A 15260-nucleotide genomic window follows, 5' to 3' on the forward strand; every position below is an offset into this window, starting at 1 on the left:
GGAATGGAATAATAATGGTAAGTGCACGCTAGGTGACCTGTATGGGAGAGACTCTCTAAAAACCTTTGAGACCGTAATGCAAGATTTCAGTTGACCTAGGACACGGCACTGGCCATAATTTTACAATTAAGGCATTTACTTGTGAAAAAATTAGTTCAATCAATCAATCAATCAATCAATCAATCAATCAATCAATCAATCAATCAATGACTCTGATCTGCTGAGCAACACAATCAAAACATTTGGTCTGGGTCACGAAGCATCACATTATTATTCTATTATTTTCAGCCAAGCCCACAAAGGGAACTTGGCGTTAAAAAGCTGGTCTGGGAACACGATTTAAATCTTTCATTTAGTGAGAAGTGATGGGACCGAATATGTCAGAACTCTAAGAAAATGTCTAGGGATATTAGAATCAGATTAATTAAATTTAAAATACTCAATCGGTTTTATTGGACTCCATCAAGGTTACATAGACTGGGGCTGAAAGACACAGCAGACTGTTGGAGGTGTCGTCAGAGGTCAGAGGGTACTCTTTTACATGCATTATGGTCATGTTCTCTTCTCCAAGATTTCTGGCACAAAGTTCATAAGAAAATCTGTGACATTATGAAAGTTGATTTTTCTTTTCGTCCTAGACTTTATGTTTTGGGTGACCCCTCGCTGCTTGCCCACTGTGGGGGTGAGGTACCAGACTGGATCCAGACTATATGGTGGGGAGGCAAATAATATTGAGGGGGTGGAAAACAACAGGGGGTCCTTCCATGCAAGAATGGTTGATTGAATTGGGAAGGGTTGTGTCCTATGAACATCTTATAGGATGCATAATAGACTGGAGGTCTTTACCTCAAAATGGGGGACATACTAGCTACTAGTGTAGCGCAGAATACTCTATAAGAGCGGACTCTGGACTGTTTGAGAGCTACTGTATACTGTATGCATGATGCAAGGTCTGAAATGTGGTTATGCTATTTTATTATTATTTTTTACTATTTTTTTCTGTGTATGTAGGAGTATGTACATGCATACATGCGCATTTCCTATGCGTATGTATGCATATATACGGTAGACCTATATAAATTATATGTATGGACGTATATTTATACTTTTCCCATTGCTGTCTATTTCGTTTTTTCCTCTTTTCCACACTACTGTGTGTCGTTGTTTTGGAAGTGTGGTGGCTTCACTTTGTTTTGTGAAACTGAATAAACTATAAATCGTTAAAAAAAAAGTGATTTATGACATGACTGATGACATCATCAGTGGGACAAAAATGGAAACAGAGAACAGAGCCCACATTGCCAAATTTGACTAGGCATCTCGTGCGCTACGTGCACTCAATTCCTAGGCTGCAACGCTGTGCGGCCTCACCCGTCCTGCAGCTCGCCGAGCTGGCCCTGCAGAGCTCGGCTGCTGTGTGGCCTTGCCACAGCTCGGCTGCTGTGTGGCCTTGCCTGCCCTATTGGCGCGCGCACAATGTCTCCCTGTCTCTCTCCCCCTCTCTCCCCCAGTCGCTCCCCCCTCTTTCTCCCTCTTCCTCAGTCTCTCTCGTGAGCCTCCTCAGTCTCTCACATCTCTGACGTCATCACTGATGACCACATCAGTGATGTCACTGATTACATCATCACTGATGTGTGTGTGTGTGTGTGTGTGTGTGTGTGTGTGTGTGTGTGTGTGTGTGTGTGTGTGTGTGTGAGATCACTGATTACATGATGTAATCAGTGATCTCACACACACACACACACATGATCACTGGGACTTTGCAGGTGTGTGACTGCCTTGTTTTTGTGTGTGTGTGTGTGTGTGTGTGTGTGTGTGTGTGTGTGTGTGTGTGTGTGTGTGTGTGTGTGTGTGTGTGTGTGTGTGTGTGTGTGTGTGTGTGTGTGAGTGAAAGAGAGTGAGTGAGAGTGAATTTATGACATCACTGGATTTTATAAGATTTGACTGAGGATGCAGATAGACCTCCAGCTCCAGTCCAGTCAAAGCTAGCTGTCTGAGTAGTAGGGCGAGACCCGCGCATGCGCACTGTCTCTTTCTCCCTATGACTGACCTCCCAGTTTCTGCAGCACAACTTGGACGCGCGGGCACACACCCAGTGCACAGAAATATCACACGGGAGGGATGGCCGCTGTTTTTGGGAAGATCCTCATCGGCATTTACGTGGAGATTAAACGGAGCGATGGTATGTACGCTGCATAGTTATCTCTCCATCCAGCTGTCCAACTGACAAGAGCTAACAGTCAAAGCCGCTCGTTCGTTGCAGCCCTGGATATTTGCTAGCTACATTGTAGCAAAGCTACATCATCTTTGTTGCCGCCAGCCAGCGCCTTTAGCCGGGGATGCTGTGGTGGAAAACCCGGCGAACGAAGTGCCACCCAAACCCAGAGCAGTCCTGTTTGCTGCCACGCTGTCGCCTTGTCTCTGGCTGTCAGTCAGGCAGACACGCCGTGTGCGGCCGCTGTCTGTCGCCGGTGTAGGTGACACCTGCGCCCGGGTCTGAGACGCTCTCTGTAACGTGGCTTACCATGAAACCCTCCGAAAAACAATTCATGTATTTCATTAATTCCACCGACTTGCGGTACTAGGCTACATCATCCAAGATTGGCCTACTGTAACGTTATAACGTCATGCTCCATCATGAGCCGATGCTGGACAGGGCCTCTCCCTTCTGGCTGGTGGTGGCTGCATTTCATGTCATTGAACGAGAAATAAATACAGTAGCCTCTTTATTTTATTTTTTTAACAGATTCTACATTTTCTGGTTCATCATTACGTTACAGCGGTGTTTATTTTGAAGGTTGATTGGGCGCCTAGAATCCATAACCGCCATGATATCCTCACCCAGCTGTTGAAGTTGTCTGTTCTGGTATAGTGAATGACAGGGAGGGAATGAAGTCAATCGTATCAATCAGTCGTACCAGTTCTTTTAGACCACGCCCATTTAGCATCACAATATAATTGTATGAGCATTAGATTACAATTTAGATTGAGGCTACAGAAGACCACAATGCTTACACATGTTTGGGTTATTTATTCAGAGCCCTTTCTTGCTGCAACTGAGATTTACATATTGATCGCTGAGCGAGTCAGAACTTGTCCATGTCTCATTTGGTGTGTACTGTAACTCTATGATTTGAATGCTCAACTACTACCACCCACGTATTCCTACATCGGCCTTGACCCGTCCTATGCAGCACTGAGCAGGCCTTAAATCTTCTCTCCCACCCACCACAGGGCGAATACACCAGGCAATGGTCACATCGTTGCATGAAGACAACGAGAGCGTGACAGTGGAGTGGATTGAGAATGGAGATACCAAAGGAAAAGAGGTATGGCTGACACTGTAGTAGGCTCTGTGAGGCTCCCAGATACTAGCGTCTATGTTGTATTCAATCAGGCTTGACAGATCTGTGATCAGGTTCTGTCTGACAGCTGAAAGTGTCAGCACGCAGATTATTTAGCTCCTGCACATTATTCAGCACTAAAACACCATCATTTCCCTAGGATTTGAAGAGTATTTTATATAATACCTACGTGTCTCCACTCCAGATACCACAATTGCATTAGTGAAATGATTGCAGCAGTTAGTCGGGTCCTGCACACACATTCAGTGTCTGTGTGTCGTGTTCCAGATTGAGCTGGAGAGCATCTTTGCTCTGAATGCAGATGTGGCTCCCGAGGAGGAGATAGCCCAGAGTCCTGAGACCCCCCCTCCACCCTCCTCCACTGCAGCCAAAGGCATCAAGGCACCCAAGGTCTATCGAAAAGTTCCTTTTGTTGTAAATGACATGTAGGTAATAGATTACTGCCTGTGAGTGGAAAGGAACGTACCGCTTTTGTCCAATCTGTGGCTCACTTTCTTCATCACAGCAACTGTATTCACAAACTGTGTCCTCTGTGTGTTGTCATTAATAGAGAAAGGCCCATTTTAACATCATTTGATCATCTCAAAAGACACTAAATAGCTATTTTGTTGCCAAAAGTGATGGATTATTGCTTTGAAGTGATGGATATCTTGGTTTGTGAATTCAACTGTTTCTTTTTACAAACATTTTCTTTCACAGACCCGACGGATGACATCTGCAATACCGAAAGCTGAGAACCTGCCACGGGAGAACAGAGGTACAGTATGCTTCTATCTTTGGGTTGTGGACAAAACAAGACATTAGAGGATGTCATCTTCGACTTTGGCAAACACTGATCAACATTTCTTTTCACCATTTTCTGACATTTTATAGACCAATCAACTAATCGATTAATCGAGAAAATAATCGAAAGATTAATCGATGATGAAAATAATCGTTCGTTGCAGCCCTACTTTATATTGCATCATTTAGCTGACACTTTTGTCCAAAGCGACTTACAAGAAGTACATTTTGTCAGTTGATGTGCCTTCCAAGCATCTATAGAGTACTGCAGGGATGATGTATTTTGTAGGCTTACCCACAAGTCCTTGTACTTCCTGGTTCCTATGTGTAAAAGTCAATAGGATTTTTGTATGGGAATTTTGGTTAAATGCATGAAATAAGGTCTGTGGTTAACACAAGTTTATGAAACGGCAAACATTGTGTCCAGCAAGATAATCTTCACAAATGAGGACCACTTTTATGACTTTTGAAACGTTTTCTGAACGCATTTATGGTTTGAAAATCATAAAAGGTGGGTTTGAAGTGGGCGTGGTTATGCTCCAGACTTATTACACAATAAGCTCCACGAACCAATCAGGCTGAAGTGCATCTACCCTGCAAATACAAAATAAAAAATGCATCACTGTGTATCAAGTTGTACAGTAGGGGGGAGAGCGCACTGGGGCAATTCAGCAGACACGCCTCCACAGTTTCAGGGAAGAGAATATGGCTTAGTTTTACATGATTTTAAAACCAAATTTTTTGCGACATTTGGCTGGTTGGTTAATAGCACATCTTTCTGTAGTGTGACAAAATCAAAACACTCATTTTTTGTTTCCAGGGGCTTTAATGGAGCTATTTCCCTCTCAAATCTATGCAACTTTAATTGTGACATGTTGTCTTATGTACGTATACCTGCCATCCCATTTCCATGGAAAGCTTACCACAGTGTTGGAGGAGGGCTGCAGCCAGTGCTGTTTGTCATCTTGTACTAATGAGTCAATATGAGCGGACTGTGTTCTCGGCTGTTTTGTGGACTACAGCTGCAGCAGTGGGAACCACCCGGGCCCGTCCCAGCCAGCAGAGCCAAGCTGCAGAACCTCCTCCACCAGCCATAGCACCCCAGCCTACACAACAACAGACCCTGCTACAGCAGCAGAATGGTAACTCACACACACATTATGGAAGAAAACAGAGACCCAGAGCCTCTTTCTAAAGGTTTTGGTTCTTGTTAAATTGCTATTTCATTTGAATCATGTCAAATGGATCAAGCAAGTGTGCCATTTCCTGCAGTACTGCTTGCCCCCCACCCCGCTTCCCAAGTAAATGTAACCCTGAGTTGTCTTAATGGGAATATATTGATTGTATTTCATTATAGAATATCTGTGTTGATGAATATGTACATTTGTCAGATTAGGGGTCTTTGACTCAAACTATGAGGGAATTTAGATTATGCAAGACACTGCATTTAAGGAAACACAATAAATGTCAAAGGATAAATCAAGTACAAAATCAGCATCTTTGATCAACTCATCTTCTGCTATTTGAACAGCAATCTGGGAACCCATTGGTTAAAAAAAAAAAAAAAAAAAAAACAGCTAACCTGTGGGGGCAAGCTCATTTCAACATCTGAATAACCGGAACTCAACTTGCATGGCCACGCCCCTTTATGCAAATTTTACAGACAGATTGCGCTATTTTTAGGAGTGCTATTATCCCGATTTTCTTCGACCATGGCGACAGATTTACATGCAAATGTTAAAATCTGTCTTGAGATGCTATCAAGTGGCACCACTTCAACATCCCTACTCCTAGAATAAGACATTTCTATGCATAGAGTTTGACAGCTCATGTTGGCAGTACACTTGTGTCTTGTGTCATCAAACATGCATTTGACGAGATAGATTGTAAAAGATTTCACAAAAACATTCAGACTTTCTTCAAATTGAAGCCACGGAGGAACCTTAAAGGAAGGCTTTGCCGATTTTCAACCCGCATTGCATCATTATAATCTCGGTAAGATAAAGCAGATGTACAGTGCTTACCTTGTGTATATGTTTTCTGCAGTAATCTACATTTGACTGCCTGCAGAAACTCCGCCCCCGCCAGCTGGGATGGCTCATTAATGCTCGTTAAGGCTCTCCATGTGATTCTCTGTGGATGTGTGCATACAGAGAAAATAAAAAGAAACAATAACAGACGCCCTCGAAGCCGCCCTCGAGCAACATCTGTTCACTTCCTGTACAGAATGATGCGTTTTGCATCATTCTGTACAGGAAGTGCTGGAATAAACTGCAGAGCTCTCAGTGCAGGAAAACATGAAGACAAGGTAAAGGTGCCCATCTGCATAAATTAGTGACATTGTAATGATACAAAGTGGGATGAAAATCAGCAAAGCCTCCCTTAACAGAACCTATCAGTCCTAATGTAGAATGGTACCAGTTGCAGCTAAACTTCATGCAATGCAATGCAAGTCTATATTTTTAGACCAAATATACTCTTTATTTCCATCTACTGCTATTTCCTTTCCCTGTCTGCTTTCACCGTTTTGGCTCCAAGTCCAAGCACGGTCTACAATAGTAGCAGACAGTGGTGCAATAGCAGAATTGTAACATGCAACACACACAAATGCGTATGCACACGCACACATACACAGGTGTTGTCACAGCAGAATGATAATGAACATGTAATCACTTAAATAAATAAATCAATCAATAACCTCAATCAATAATAAAGGGCTGGGTATTGGTACTGGATACCTTTTAAGGTATCGACCGAAATAACCCAGTAACAATTAGTATTGAAACTTCTCTCCAGTCAAACAATACCTGCATTTGATCCTTTTTGTACACAACTCTAGAAAAAAAGGACTTTGTATGGTTTTGCTCACAGCCAATCGCTGCAAGCGTTCTTCGATTGAATCTGTCTTATTGGCCCACTACCGTAGCAGCTACAACCCATACAGTCTGAAAACATTCAAAAGTACGGCTATAGTACATGCCTCTGGCATCTGATAAAAATAAAAGCATAAAATGTGGAAGGATTAAAAAAAGAAGTATCGAATGAAGTACTCTAGAGCTGCAATGATTAATCAATGAATCGATTATTCGATTGACAGAAAATTAATTGACAGTTATTTGTATAATCGATAATCATTTAAGACACATTTTTATTAGTATAATTACTAAAGTTCAAATGTATAGCCTATGGGAGTATTTTCTGGCTTCTTTAGTCTTCTATGACAGTAAACTGATCATCTTTGGGTTGTAGGTCAGGACAAAAGAAGACATTTGATGATGCTTCTATGTTGTTATTTGTTGTTCCGTTTTATTACATTTTTACTCTGTCGTGTTTCCACCTCCGGAGTCTACCGCTTCTTCTGCTAACGTTACGTTGTGTTTTCAACCCGAACCGCAGCTGTGTAATCTTATCCGGTTACTCTGTTAATCGTTGGAATAATCGGTAGAATACTCGATTACTAAAATAATCGGTAGCTGCAGCCCTAAAGTACTCTGTTGGTATTTTATAAGGTGCTGGTGTTGGTAATTTTTTAAACTATATCCAGCCCTAATAATCACTCTGTTCCACACTCCCTCTAACTGGGAAATCCAGAGCGTAGGTCATTCAAGTCTGTGTTTACTCTTACGTGCCTCTTGGTAGTTCTCAGGTCGAATAACTGTATTATCCACCATCTATCTGTAGTAAATCCATCCGTTGTTATTTTCTGCCATTGGATACGAGGCTGTGTGCAGCAGAGACCCAAACCAGTGATGTCATGCTCCCACACAGCTGTGTGTCTGAGCCAGTGAAAGGCTCTTTCACAGTTACTCACTGCCTTCACGTCTTCTAGTATTCTGCTATAGCTATGGGGATTAGCATAAACGTTTGCTCTGAATGACATGACAGTTGAACGCTGCTGAATCGTCTTAAATGGATTTTGCCGTTCTTCGTTTCGCTGATTGATCTCCATTGGCCTTGCGTTTCTGCCCTACCTTCCTCTCCAGCGCGGAGGAAGTCCAACTGTGTGAAGGAGGTGGAGAAGCTGCAGGAGAAGCGAGAGAAGAGACGACTTCAGCAGCAAGAGCTCAGAGAGAAGAAGGCACAAGTGAGGGGCGAGCGTGCACTTGCAACACACACACACACACACACACACACACACACACACACACACACACACACACACACACACACACACACACAGAAACACATTTGTCAGGGGCGGGGAACCTTTTTTGGCATGAGATGTACCTTTACTGCTTCAGGGAGAGTTTCCAGCATCACTCAAGGCGATTCAGTGAACATGGGAGATTTGAGTTTTCTGACAGAGAGACAGCTAGATTTTTATAAACCCAAAATTGAGCAAACAAATCTATATTGAAGCAGGAAGATATTGTCGTTTGCTAATTACCGGTAGCGTCATTGGTTGTCGTAGCCCAACTCATCCAAATCAACCTTGTGATAGCTGGAGTTCATTTTAGCTCCCTAGTACTGAATAATGAGGGAAAATCTGTTAGCATTGTCTGTCTGTCTTTCTCTCTCTCTCTCTCTCTCTCTCTCTCTCTCTCTCTCTCTTTCTCTCTCTTTCTCTCTCTCTCTCTCTCTCTCTCTGTCTCTCTCTCTCTCTCTCTCTCTCTCTCTCTCTCTCTCTCTCTCTATCCCCACAACTTTTAGTCGACAAACTTTAATGACCAACCTGCAAGGCTGCTGTCTTCATTTATGTTATTAAGGAAACATTTTTCTAAATCATGTTGCGATTGACCAGCAGATATGGTTGAAAAAACTGGTGGATGTTTTGCTCACCACAGATGGGTAATATTATAATGCTGCTGTGCAAGAGCAGAGTCTTGGAGAAGCTACTCCACTCCATTCTCATGACAGTTGAGATGGTTCTGGTCTATGCTTTGTTGTCTCAACACAACTTCCAGATTAAGGGGCACTTTACACGAGAACGGTTTCCTATGGAAACGGGGAATTATTTTATCGTTAGTGCCTCCCTTTTAGACGGCGACGGCGAATTCGCGCTTAGGAAACGACACATTTTAAAACCACCCTCCAGAGTGAAATTGTTAAAGACGCTTCCCGCTGAGCGGGGCTAAGGGCTCCATGTAATCGCTTTGGAACGGCACATTTCAGAAACTCTGACGTGCCTGCACAGGCGACACACGCGATTACGCCATAGCCGTGCACGAGTTGGCAACCAAATAAAACGCCAGTATGAATGAAGTTTGGCAACATTGAGGATTAAGCTACACTGCGGCCAACTTCAGTTACATGTTCATAACGTTACTGCTGCGAGGAGCCGATGGCTGTACCCGGTCGGCATTTAACGTTAGTTACAAAAGCACGTCGACAGTGTTTTCTCACTGCCAGTATAGCAGTAGGGTTTGACAGATCACAGTCAGCGATCCCGGCCCTCGCTGCTCGTTAAAGATTTCCAATAGGCGTTATTCTGATAAACTGGTCACTTATATGTTACATTCTCACCCGACAAATATTAAAACTTTTAACAGTTTGGGCATTTGTTTTAGCTTGAAAAAAGCTTTTTGGCAAGTCTAAATAACTGCGGAAAGTGTACTCTACTTCCGCGTTTAAAGCGAAATTACGTCATGCAGTAAGCGTCCTTGTATGGGCAAAGAATAAGGTGATCACACTGCCACCTAGCGACCTGGCATGTACATTACGCGTTTTAAAAATTCAACAGCGCTCATGTAAACAGGGAGAAGGTGTGAAGGAAAAGGTGTGAAGGAAACGCTATTGTGTCGTTTCTTTCAGAAACTGTCCTCGTGTAAAGGGCCCCTAATTGAAGTGAATTTTGTGTGATGGGTTCAACCCTTTGTTCTCTGTCTCATTCCAGGAGGTGGATGTGACTATACCTAACTATGAGATCATGTGTATGATCAGGGACTTCAGAGCCAGTCTGGACTACAGGCCCCTAACCACGGCCGATCTGGTGAGTCTGCTTCAGGACTACATTTCCCAGATTCACTCATTGGCTGTGTAATGTGGACGACGCATCTCCACTTCCTACCGCTATGCCAAAGTGAAGCCAAATCTTGTTTCCACGAGCCGCCATCTTGCTTGTGTGACGTCAATTGGAGGTGGATTCTGCGCAGTAGAATCGGGCTGAGCCCCCTCAGCCATCCCACCGTCTTGACAGAGGTTTGAGAGTGGCTGTCACAGCTGTCAATCACTCCTTTTTATGTTGTCAAACAACTCATTCAATCCAAACTTATCAGGAACATGAGCACTTGAACATAAAGCAGCGTGATAAGAACTAGCTAAAATGAAATCTTTGCAAAAAATAATATTTGACGTGTACTTTGATTTTTATAGTGTGGCTCATGTCCCATCCGCTAACATGGATGGGGTAGGATTTCCTGACATATACTGCAGCCAGCCACCAGGGGGGCGATCAAAATGTTTTGACTTCACTTTTTGGGAGCTGTCATGTTGTCCTTTTTTATGTCCATATTTTATACAGTCAATGAGTTCATTGTACAGTATCATAACCTTCTTCAAAGGGTTGTGGTGAATAGAAAGATGTATTAGAAAGTATAGATGTGTAGATAATATTATTATAAGCACAATTCTTGTTGCTTACTTAGGCGGCCTTTGTATTTTTTGTGGAACATAGGCCATTGATGAACAGTTTCCACCACTGTCTTTCTTGGACCATCTTCTCCAGCTGTTGCCACGTCAGTCCATTCTTCTTAAACTCTTGCTCTGTGCTTCTTCTGCAGGTATTTCGGGGTCTTCCTCTCCCCGTTTGCCTTGTGGGTCCATGTCAGTAGTCGTGTTTCCATTACCGTCAGAAATGCGCAAAATCTAAATATCGCAATAGAAATTGGGTAATGGAAACACGTAAATTTCGAAAAAGCTCCCAAATATCGCAAAACGTTTTTGCGCTCTCATGAGGTGGTTTTTCAGACGTGTCGATATAGCAGTTTATCGCAAAAGTGTAATGGAAACAGATTTTCCGCATTTGCACGTCATGTGACCCATCTTCTCCTTTGGAAAATGAAAGGAAATTAGGGAGAAAGGGTTTGATAAACCGTGGCAAAACCTTCGCAGCAAGTGGAAAACTTTGAAGCAACGCTACCTAGCAGAAAGACGTGTTGTGCAAAAGCGGAGCCGGAAAATAGATCATGTTTAATGGGAGAAATCGATCCATGCCTGTGTGCGCGCATTTGGCACAGCGGCGAGATGATCGGCGGGATGAAAAGCACACCGGTGCGGTGCTGTTGACTGAAGTGATTACTGATTAATACATTACACACGTTTCAGGTGCAATGTTATAATTATAATACACGATATTCTGACTATTGCATCATATCAGCCTTTCCCCCCCTCCTCCATCTCTAAAATGGGACAAGTTGTAGGCTACCTTTTTTCCTCTGCCTGTCGCGCTCACTGCATTCACCGCAGCCCGCAACATGTTCTTTTGAATTGATAATCAGGCTCGTTTATATGCGTTGTAACTTCATGTTGTGATTTGCATTGACCATTGGTTGGATTTGAGCATGCAGGGGACGGGATATGGGGCAGATCCGCGTGCGTAATCACTGTGGCAGCTGCTGGTAATGGGAATTGCGAAACTCAACTTCAATGGAAACGCCTACAAGTCGCAATTGTACATCGTCGAAGTTGTAGAAATATCGCAATTATTTTGCGAAAAACTGTAATGGAAACACAGCTAGTGACACTCTGCAGTCCGCACTAACCATACAATTGCCTTTAGGATATGACCATATGACCATGACGATCATCTCCACTTTCTCCTTTTCAGCTGTTTTTCTTCTGTTGTTCTGTCTGGTGCGTTCCCACAGGTTGGTGTTGTTGATCGTGTTTAATGAACCAACGTTTCAACGTAATAAATGAGTGAGACGTGCAGGTCATGGGAAATGTCCGTGTTCAGAAGGCACATCTTACGAGGGTTTTAACTTCACATAGTGCAGCAAAAATGATCTGTGCCTTTTGATATTTCAGATAGAGGAGCATCGGATATGTGTATGCGTGCGGACACGCCCCCTCAATAAAAAAGGTACCTCTAACTTTATTACTCGATACATTTATTACCGAATGAGTCTTTTTCTTTGTAGTGTTGTTAACTTAGTAGTACAGTTTACAAAGTGCCAAGATGTCATCATAAGCTTTCCCGTATGACAAAATACATTTATTTGGGTCTTTGTCTACCTCTCTTCTAGAGTTGTCGACGAAGGATCTGGATGTGATCACCATCCCCAGTAAGGATGTAGTAATGGTGCATGAGCCCAAGCAGAAAGTCGACCTGACCCGCTACCTGGAGAACCAAACCTTCCGCTTCGACTATGCCTTTGATGACACTTCCACCAATGAAATGGTCTACAGGTACAATTATATTTTCAACAATGAAGTACGCAGAGCGATGGGTGCAAACTCCTCCTACTAACAAGTGCTGGTTTGCACCCAGGTTCACTGCCCGGCCGCTGGTCGAAACCATTTTTGAGAGGGGAATGGCAACCTGCTTTGCATATGGACAAACTGGAAGTGGAAAAACACATGTGAGTGTGTAGTAGACTATTGGGAAATTGATAGCCTTAGTGCAAACACAACATCAGAACTAGACTCGTTCTTACTCTGTCTAAAATTAAGCAATGCATAGCCATTCCAACATGGTAATTCATATCTCCTTTTAGACTATGGGAGGGGACTTTTCAGGGAAGAACCAGGACTGCTCTAAAGGGATCTATGCACTAGCGGGTCAGTATCTGCCATACCGCTATCTCCATTTTGTGCTTACACCTTTTGTCTTGATTTGACTCTCATTGTCTTCCCCTGTGCAGCCAGAGACATTTTTCTTTTGTCTTTATTTGACTCTCATTGTCTTCCCCTGTGCAGCCAGAGACATTTTTCTTTTGTCTTTATTTGACTCTCATTGTCTTCCCCTGTGCAGCCAGAGACGTTTTTCTTTTGTCTTTATTTGACTCTCATTGTCTTCCCCTGTGCAGCCAGAGACGTTTTTCTTTTGTCTTTATTTGACTCTCATTGTCTTCCCCTGTGCAGCCAGAGACGTTTTTCTTTTGTCTTTATTTGACTCTCATTGTCTTCCCCTGTGCAGCCAGAGACGTTTTTCTTTTGTCTTTATTTGACTCTCATTGTCTTCCCCTGTGCAGCCAGAGACGTTTTTCTTTAGTCTTTATTTGACTCTCATTGTCTTCCCCTGTGCAGCCAGAGACGTTTTTCTTTTGTCTTTATTTGACTCTCATTGTCTTCCCCTGTGCAGCCAGAGACGTTTTTCTTTTGTCTTTATTTGACTCTCATTGTCTTCCCCTGTGCAGCCAGAGACGTTTTTCTTTTGTCTTTATTTGACTCTCATTGTCTTCCCCTGTGCAGCCGGAGACGTTTTTCTTTTGTCTTTATTTGACTCTCATTGTCTTCCCCTGTGCAGCCAGAGACGTTTTTCTTTAGTCTTTATTTGACTCTCATTGTCTTCCCCTGTGCAGCCAGAGACGTTTTTCTTTTGTCTTTATTTGACTCTCATTGTCTTCCCCTGTGCAGCCAGAGACGTTTTTCTTTTGTCTTTATTTGACTCTCATTGTCTTCCCCTGTGCAGCCAGAGACGTCTTTCTTTTGTCTTTATTTGACTCTCATTGTCTTCCCCTGTGCAGCCAGAGACGTTTTTCTTTAGTCTTTATTTGACTCTCATTGTCTTCCCCTGTGCAGCCAGAGACGTTTTTCTTTTGTCTTTATTTGACTCTCATTGTCTTCCCCTGTGCAGCCAGAGACGTCTTTCTCATGTTGAAGAAGCCAAACTACAAGAAGTTAGACCTCCAAGTCTTCGCTACATTTTTTGAGATTTACAGCGGGAAGGCAAGTGTCTTAAGTAAAGTGTTTGATTCATCTTACTCAAAAAGTGGATTAAGTTTGTGTTGTTCAGTACCTTCCATCCAAGTATGTTTATGCCAATCACAATGTATGCATATGTATCATTGCACGATATTAATATATTTTTGATAAGCCAATTTCCCGATTTAGGTGTGGATGTGTTTTTTCCTGTTGTTGCTATGTTCATGAACTTCACGTCAACTAAGCTGATAAGATATATTCTGATGTTTAATAATAATAATAATAATAAATTCTGATGTTGCTATGTTCATGAACCTCAGTTCAACCAAGCTGATAAAATAAATTCCACCACCAAATTCACTTTGTATTTGTTTCAGCATGTCAAAACGTTGCTTAAAATTTGCCTGCCAGTTGGATGGAAATCTTACTGAAGGCCTAATAGGCAAGATATTTGCTAGGGATTTTCCTAAGCTATCTATATAAACCAAGATGTAGGATTATGTCAGGTGAAATATTGACTCAGGCTGTGTTTGTATTGAAGGTGTTTGACCTGCTAAACCGCAAGGCCAAGTTACGCGTCCTGGAGGACGGGAAACAGCAGATCCAGATTGTGGGGCTGCACGAGAGGGACGTTAAGTGCACAGAGGAGGTCCTCAAACTTATCGAAGTGGGAAACAGCTGCAGGTAGGAGACATAATTTTAACAGCGACAACTGATTTATTTATTTTTATGATCAAACGTTTTATTTTTCCCACAAACAAATGATCGACCCACACTGCCACATATAGACAGACATGAAAAACAAAGAGAGGAAGAAAACATATCTGTGTATATTAGGGCATTCACAACTAGTGAATTTTACTAGTCGACTAGTCGTCCCTAAAGGTAGTCGACTAGTCGTTTTTTTCTTTTTTTCTTTCTTTTTTTCTTTAAGAAAGAACATGAGGTATTTACACGACATACATGGGCTATCATATCCCATATCCCCCACAAAGAACATCAAAACACAACAAAACAAAACAAGAAAACTGCATAAGATACACAATAATCCAAGAACAAACAAGACTATTGGACAAACAACCAAACAAAAACAATGCATTCAGCTCCTATCCTGATAAGCCTAACGACACTGGGGTAAAAAGTTCTTAAAGTCGAACTCTGTGTGTGGTTGCCATATTTTGGGGATGTCTAAGAATCTGCCTTTGCTCTTGTAGTAAATGTTATCCAACGTATGGTAGCTTGAGAGTTCATTCCAACAGTGAACTACAGCTGGGGGATTGGATGCTTTCCAATTTAAAGCTATGCATT

The 15260-nt window shown here is 42.5% G+C and overlaps 1 protein-coding gene across 3 annotated transcripts in view; it reads left to right on the top strand.

The window, feature by feature from the left end:
* Positions 1-2121: 2121 nt before the first annotated feature.
* LOC310778188 (kinesin-like protein KIF2A) overlaps positions 2122-15260 on the top strand; it is a gene marked incomplete at both ends in the record, with an annotated part of 29187 nt that continues 16048 nt past the window's right edge. The window contains 13 exons of one of the 3 annotated variants that reach the window (XM_083638543.1): positions 2122-2182; positions 3235-3329; positions 3633-3767; positions 4065-4122; positions 5177-5290; positions 8132-8232; positions 9982-10077; positions 12114-12168; positions 12332-12494; positions 12577-12667; positions 12803-12870; positions 13889-13976; positions 14494-14636. In XM_083638543.1, coding sequence (XP_083494669.1) covers positions 2122-2182; positions 3235-3329; positions 3633-3767; positions 4065-4122; positions 5177-5290; positions 8132-8232; positions 9982-10077; positions 12114-12168; positions 12332-12494; positions 12577-12667; positions 12803-12870; positions 13889-13976; positions 14494-14636 — 1268 coding nt within the window. Of the gene's footprint in view, positions 2183-3234; positions 3330-3632; positions 3780-4064; positions 4123-5136; positions 5291-8131; positions 8233-9981; positions 10078-12113; positions 12169-12331; positions 12495-12576; positions 12668-12802; positions 12871-13888; positions 13977-14493; positions 14637-15260 lie in introns of all 3 variants that reach the window. The other 2 variants (XM_083638541.1, XM_083638542.1) reach the window with 2 other exon arrangements.

This window comes from Poromitra crassiceps, assembly GCF_964638095.1.
Source record: "Poromitra crassiceps genome assembly, chromosome: 6".
NCBI classification, from domain to species: domain Eukaryota; kingdom Metazoa; phylum Chordata; class Actinopteri; order Beryciformes; family Melamphaidae; genus Poromitra; species Poromitra crassiceps.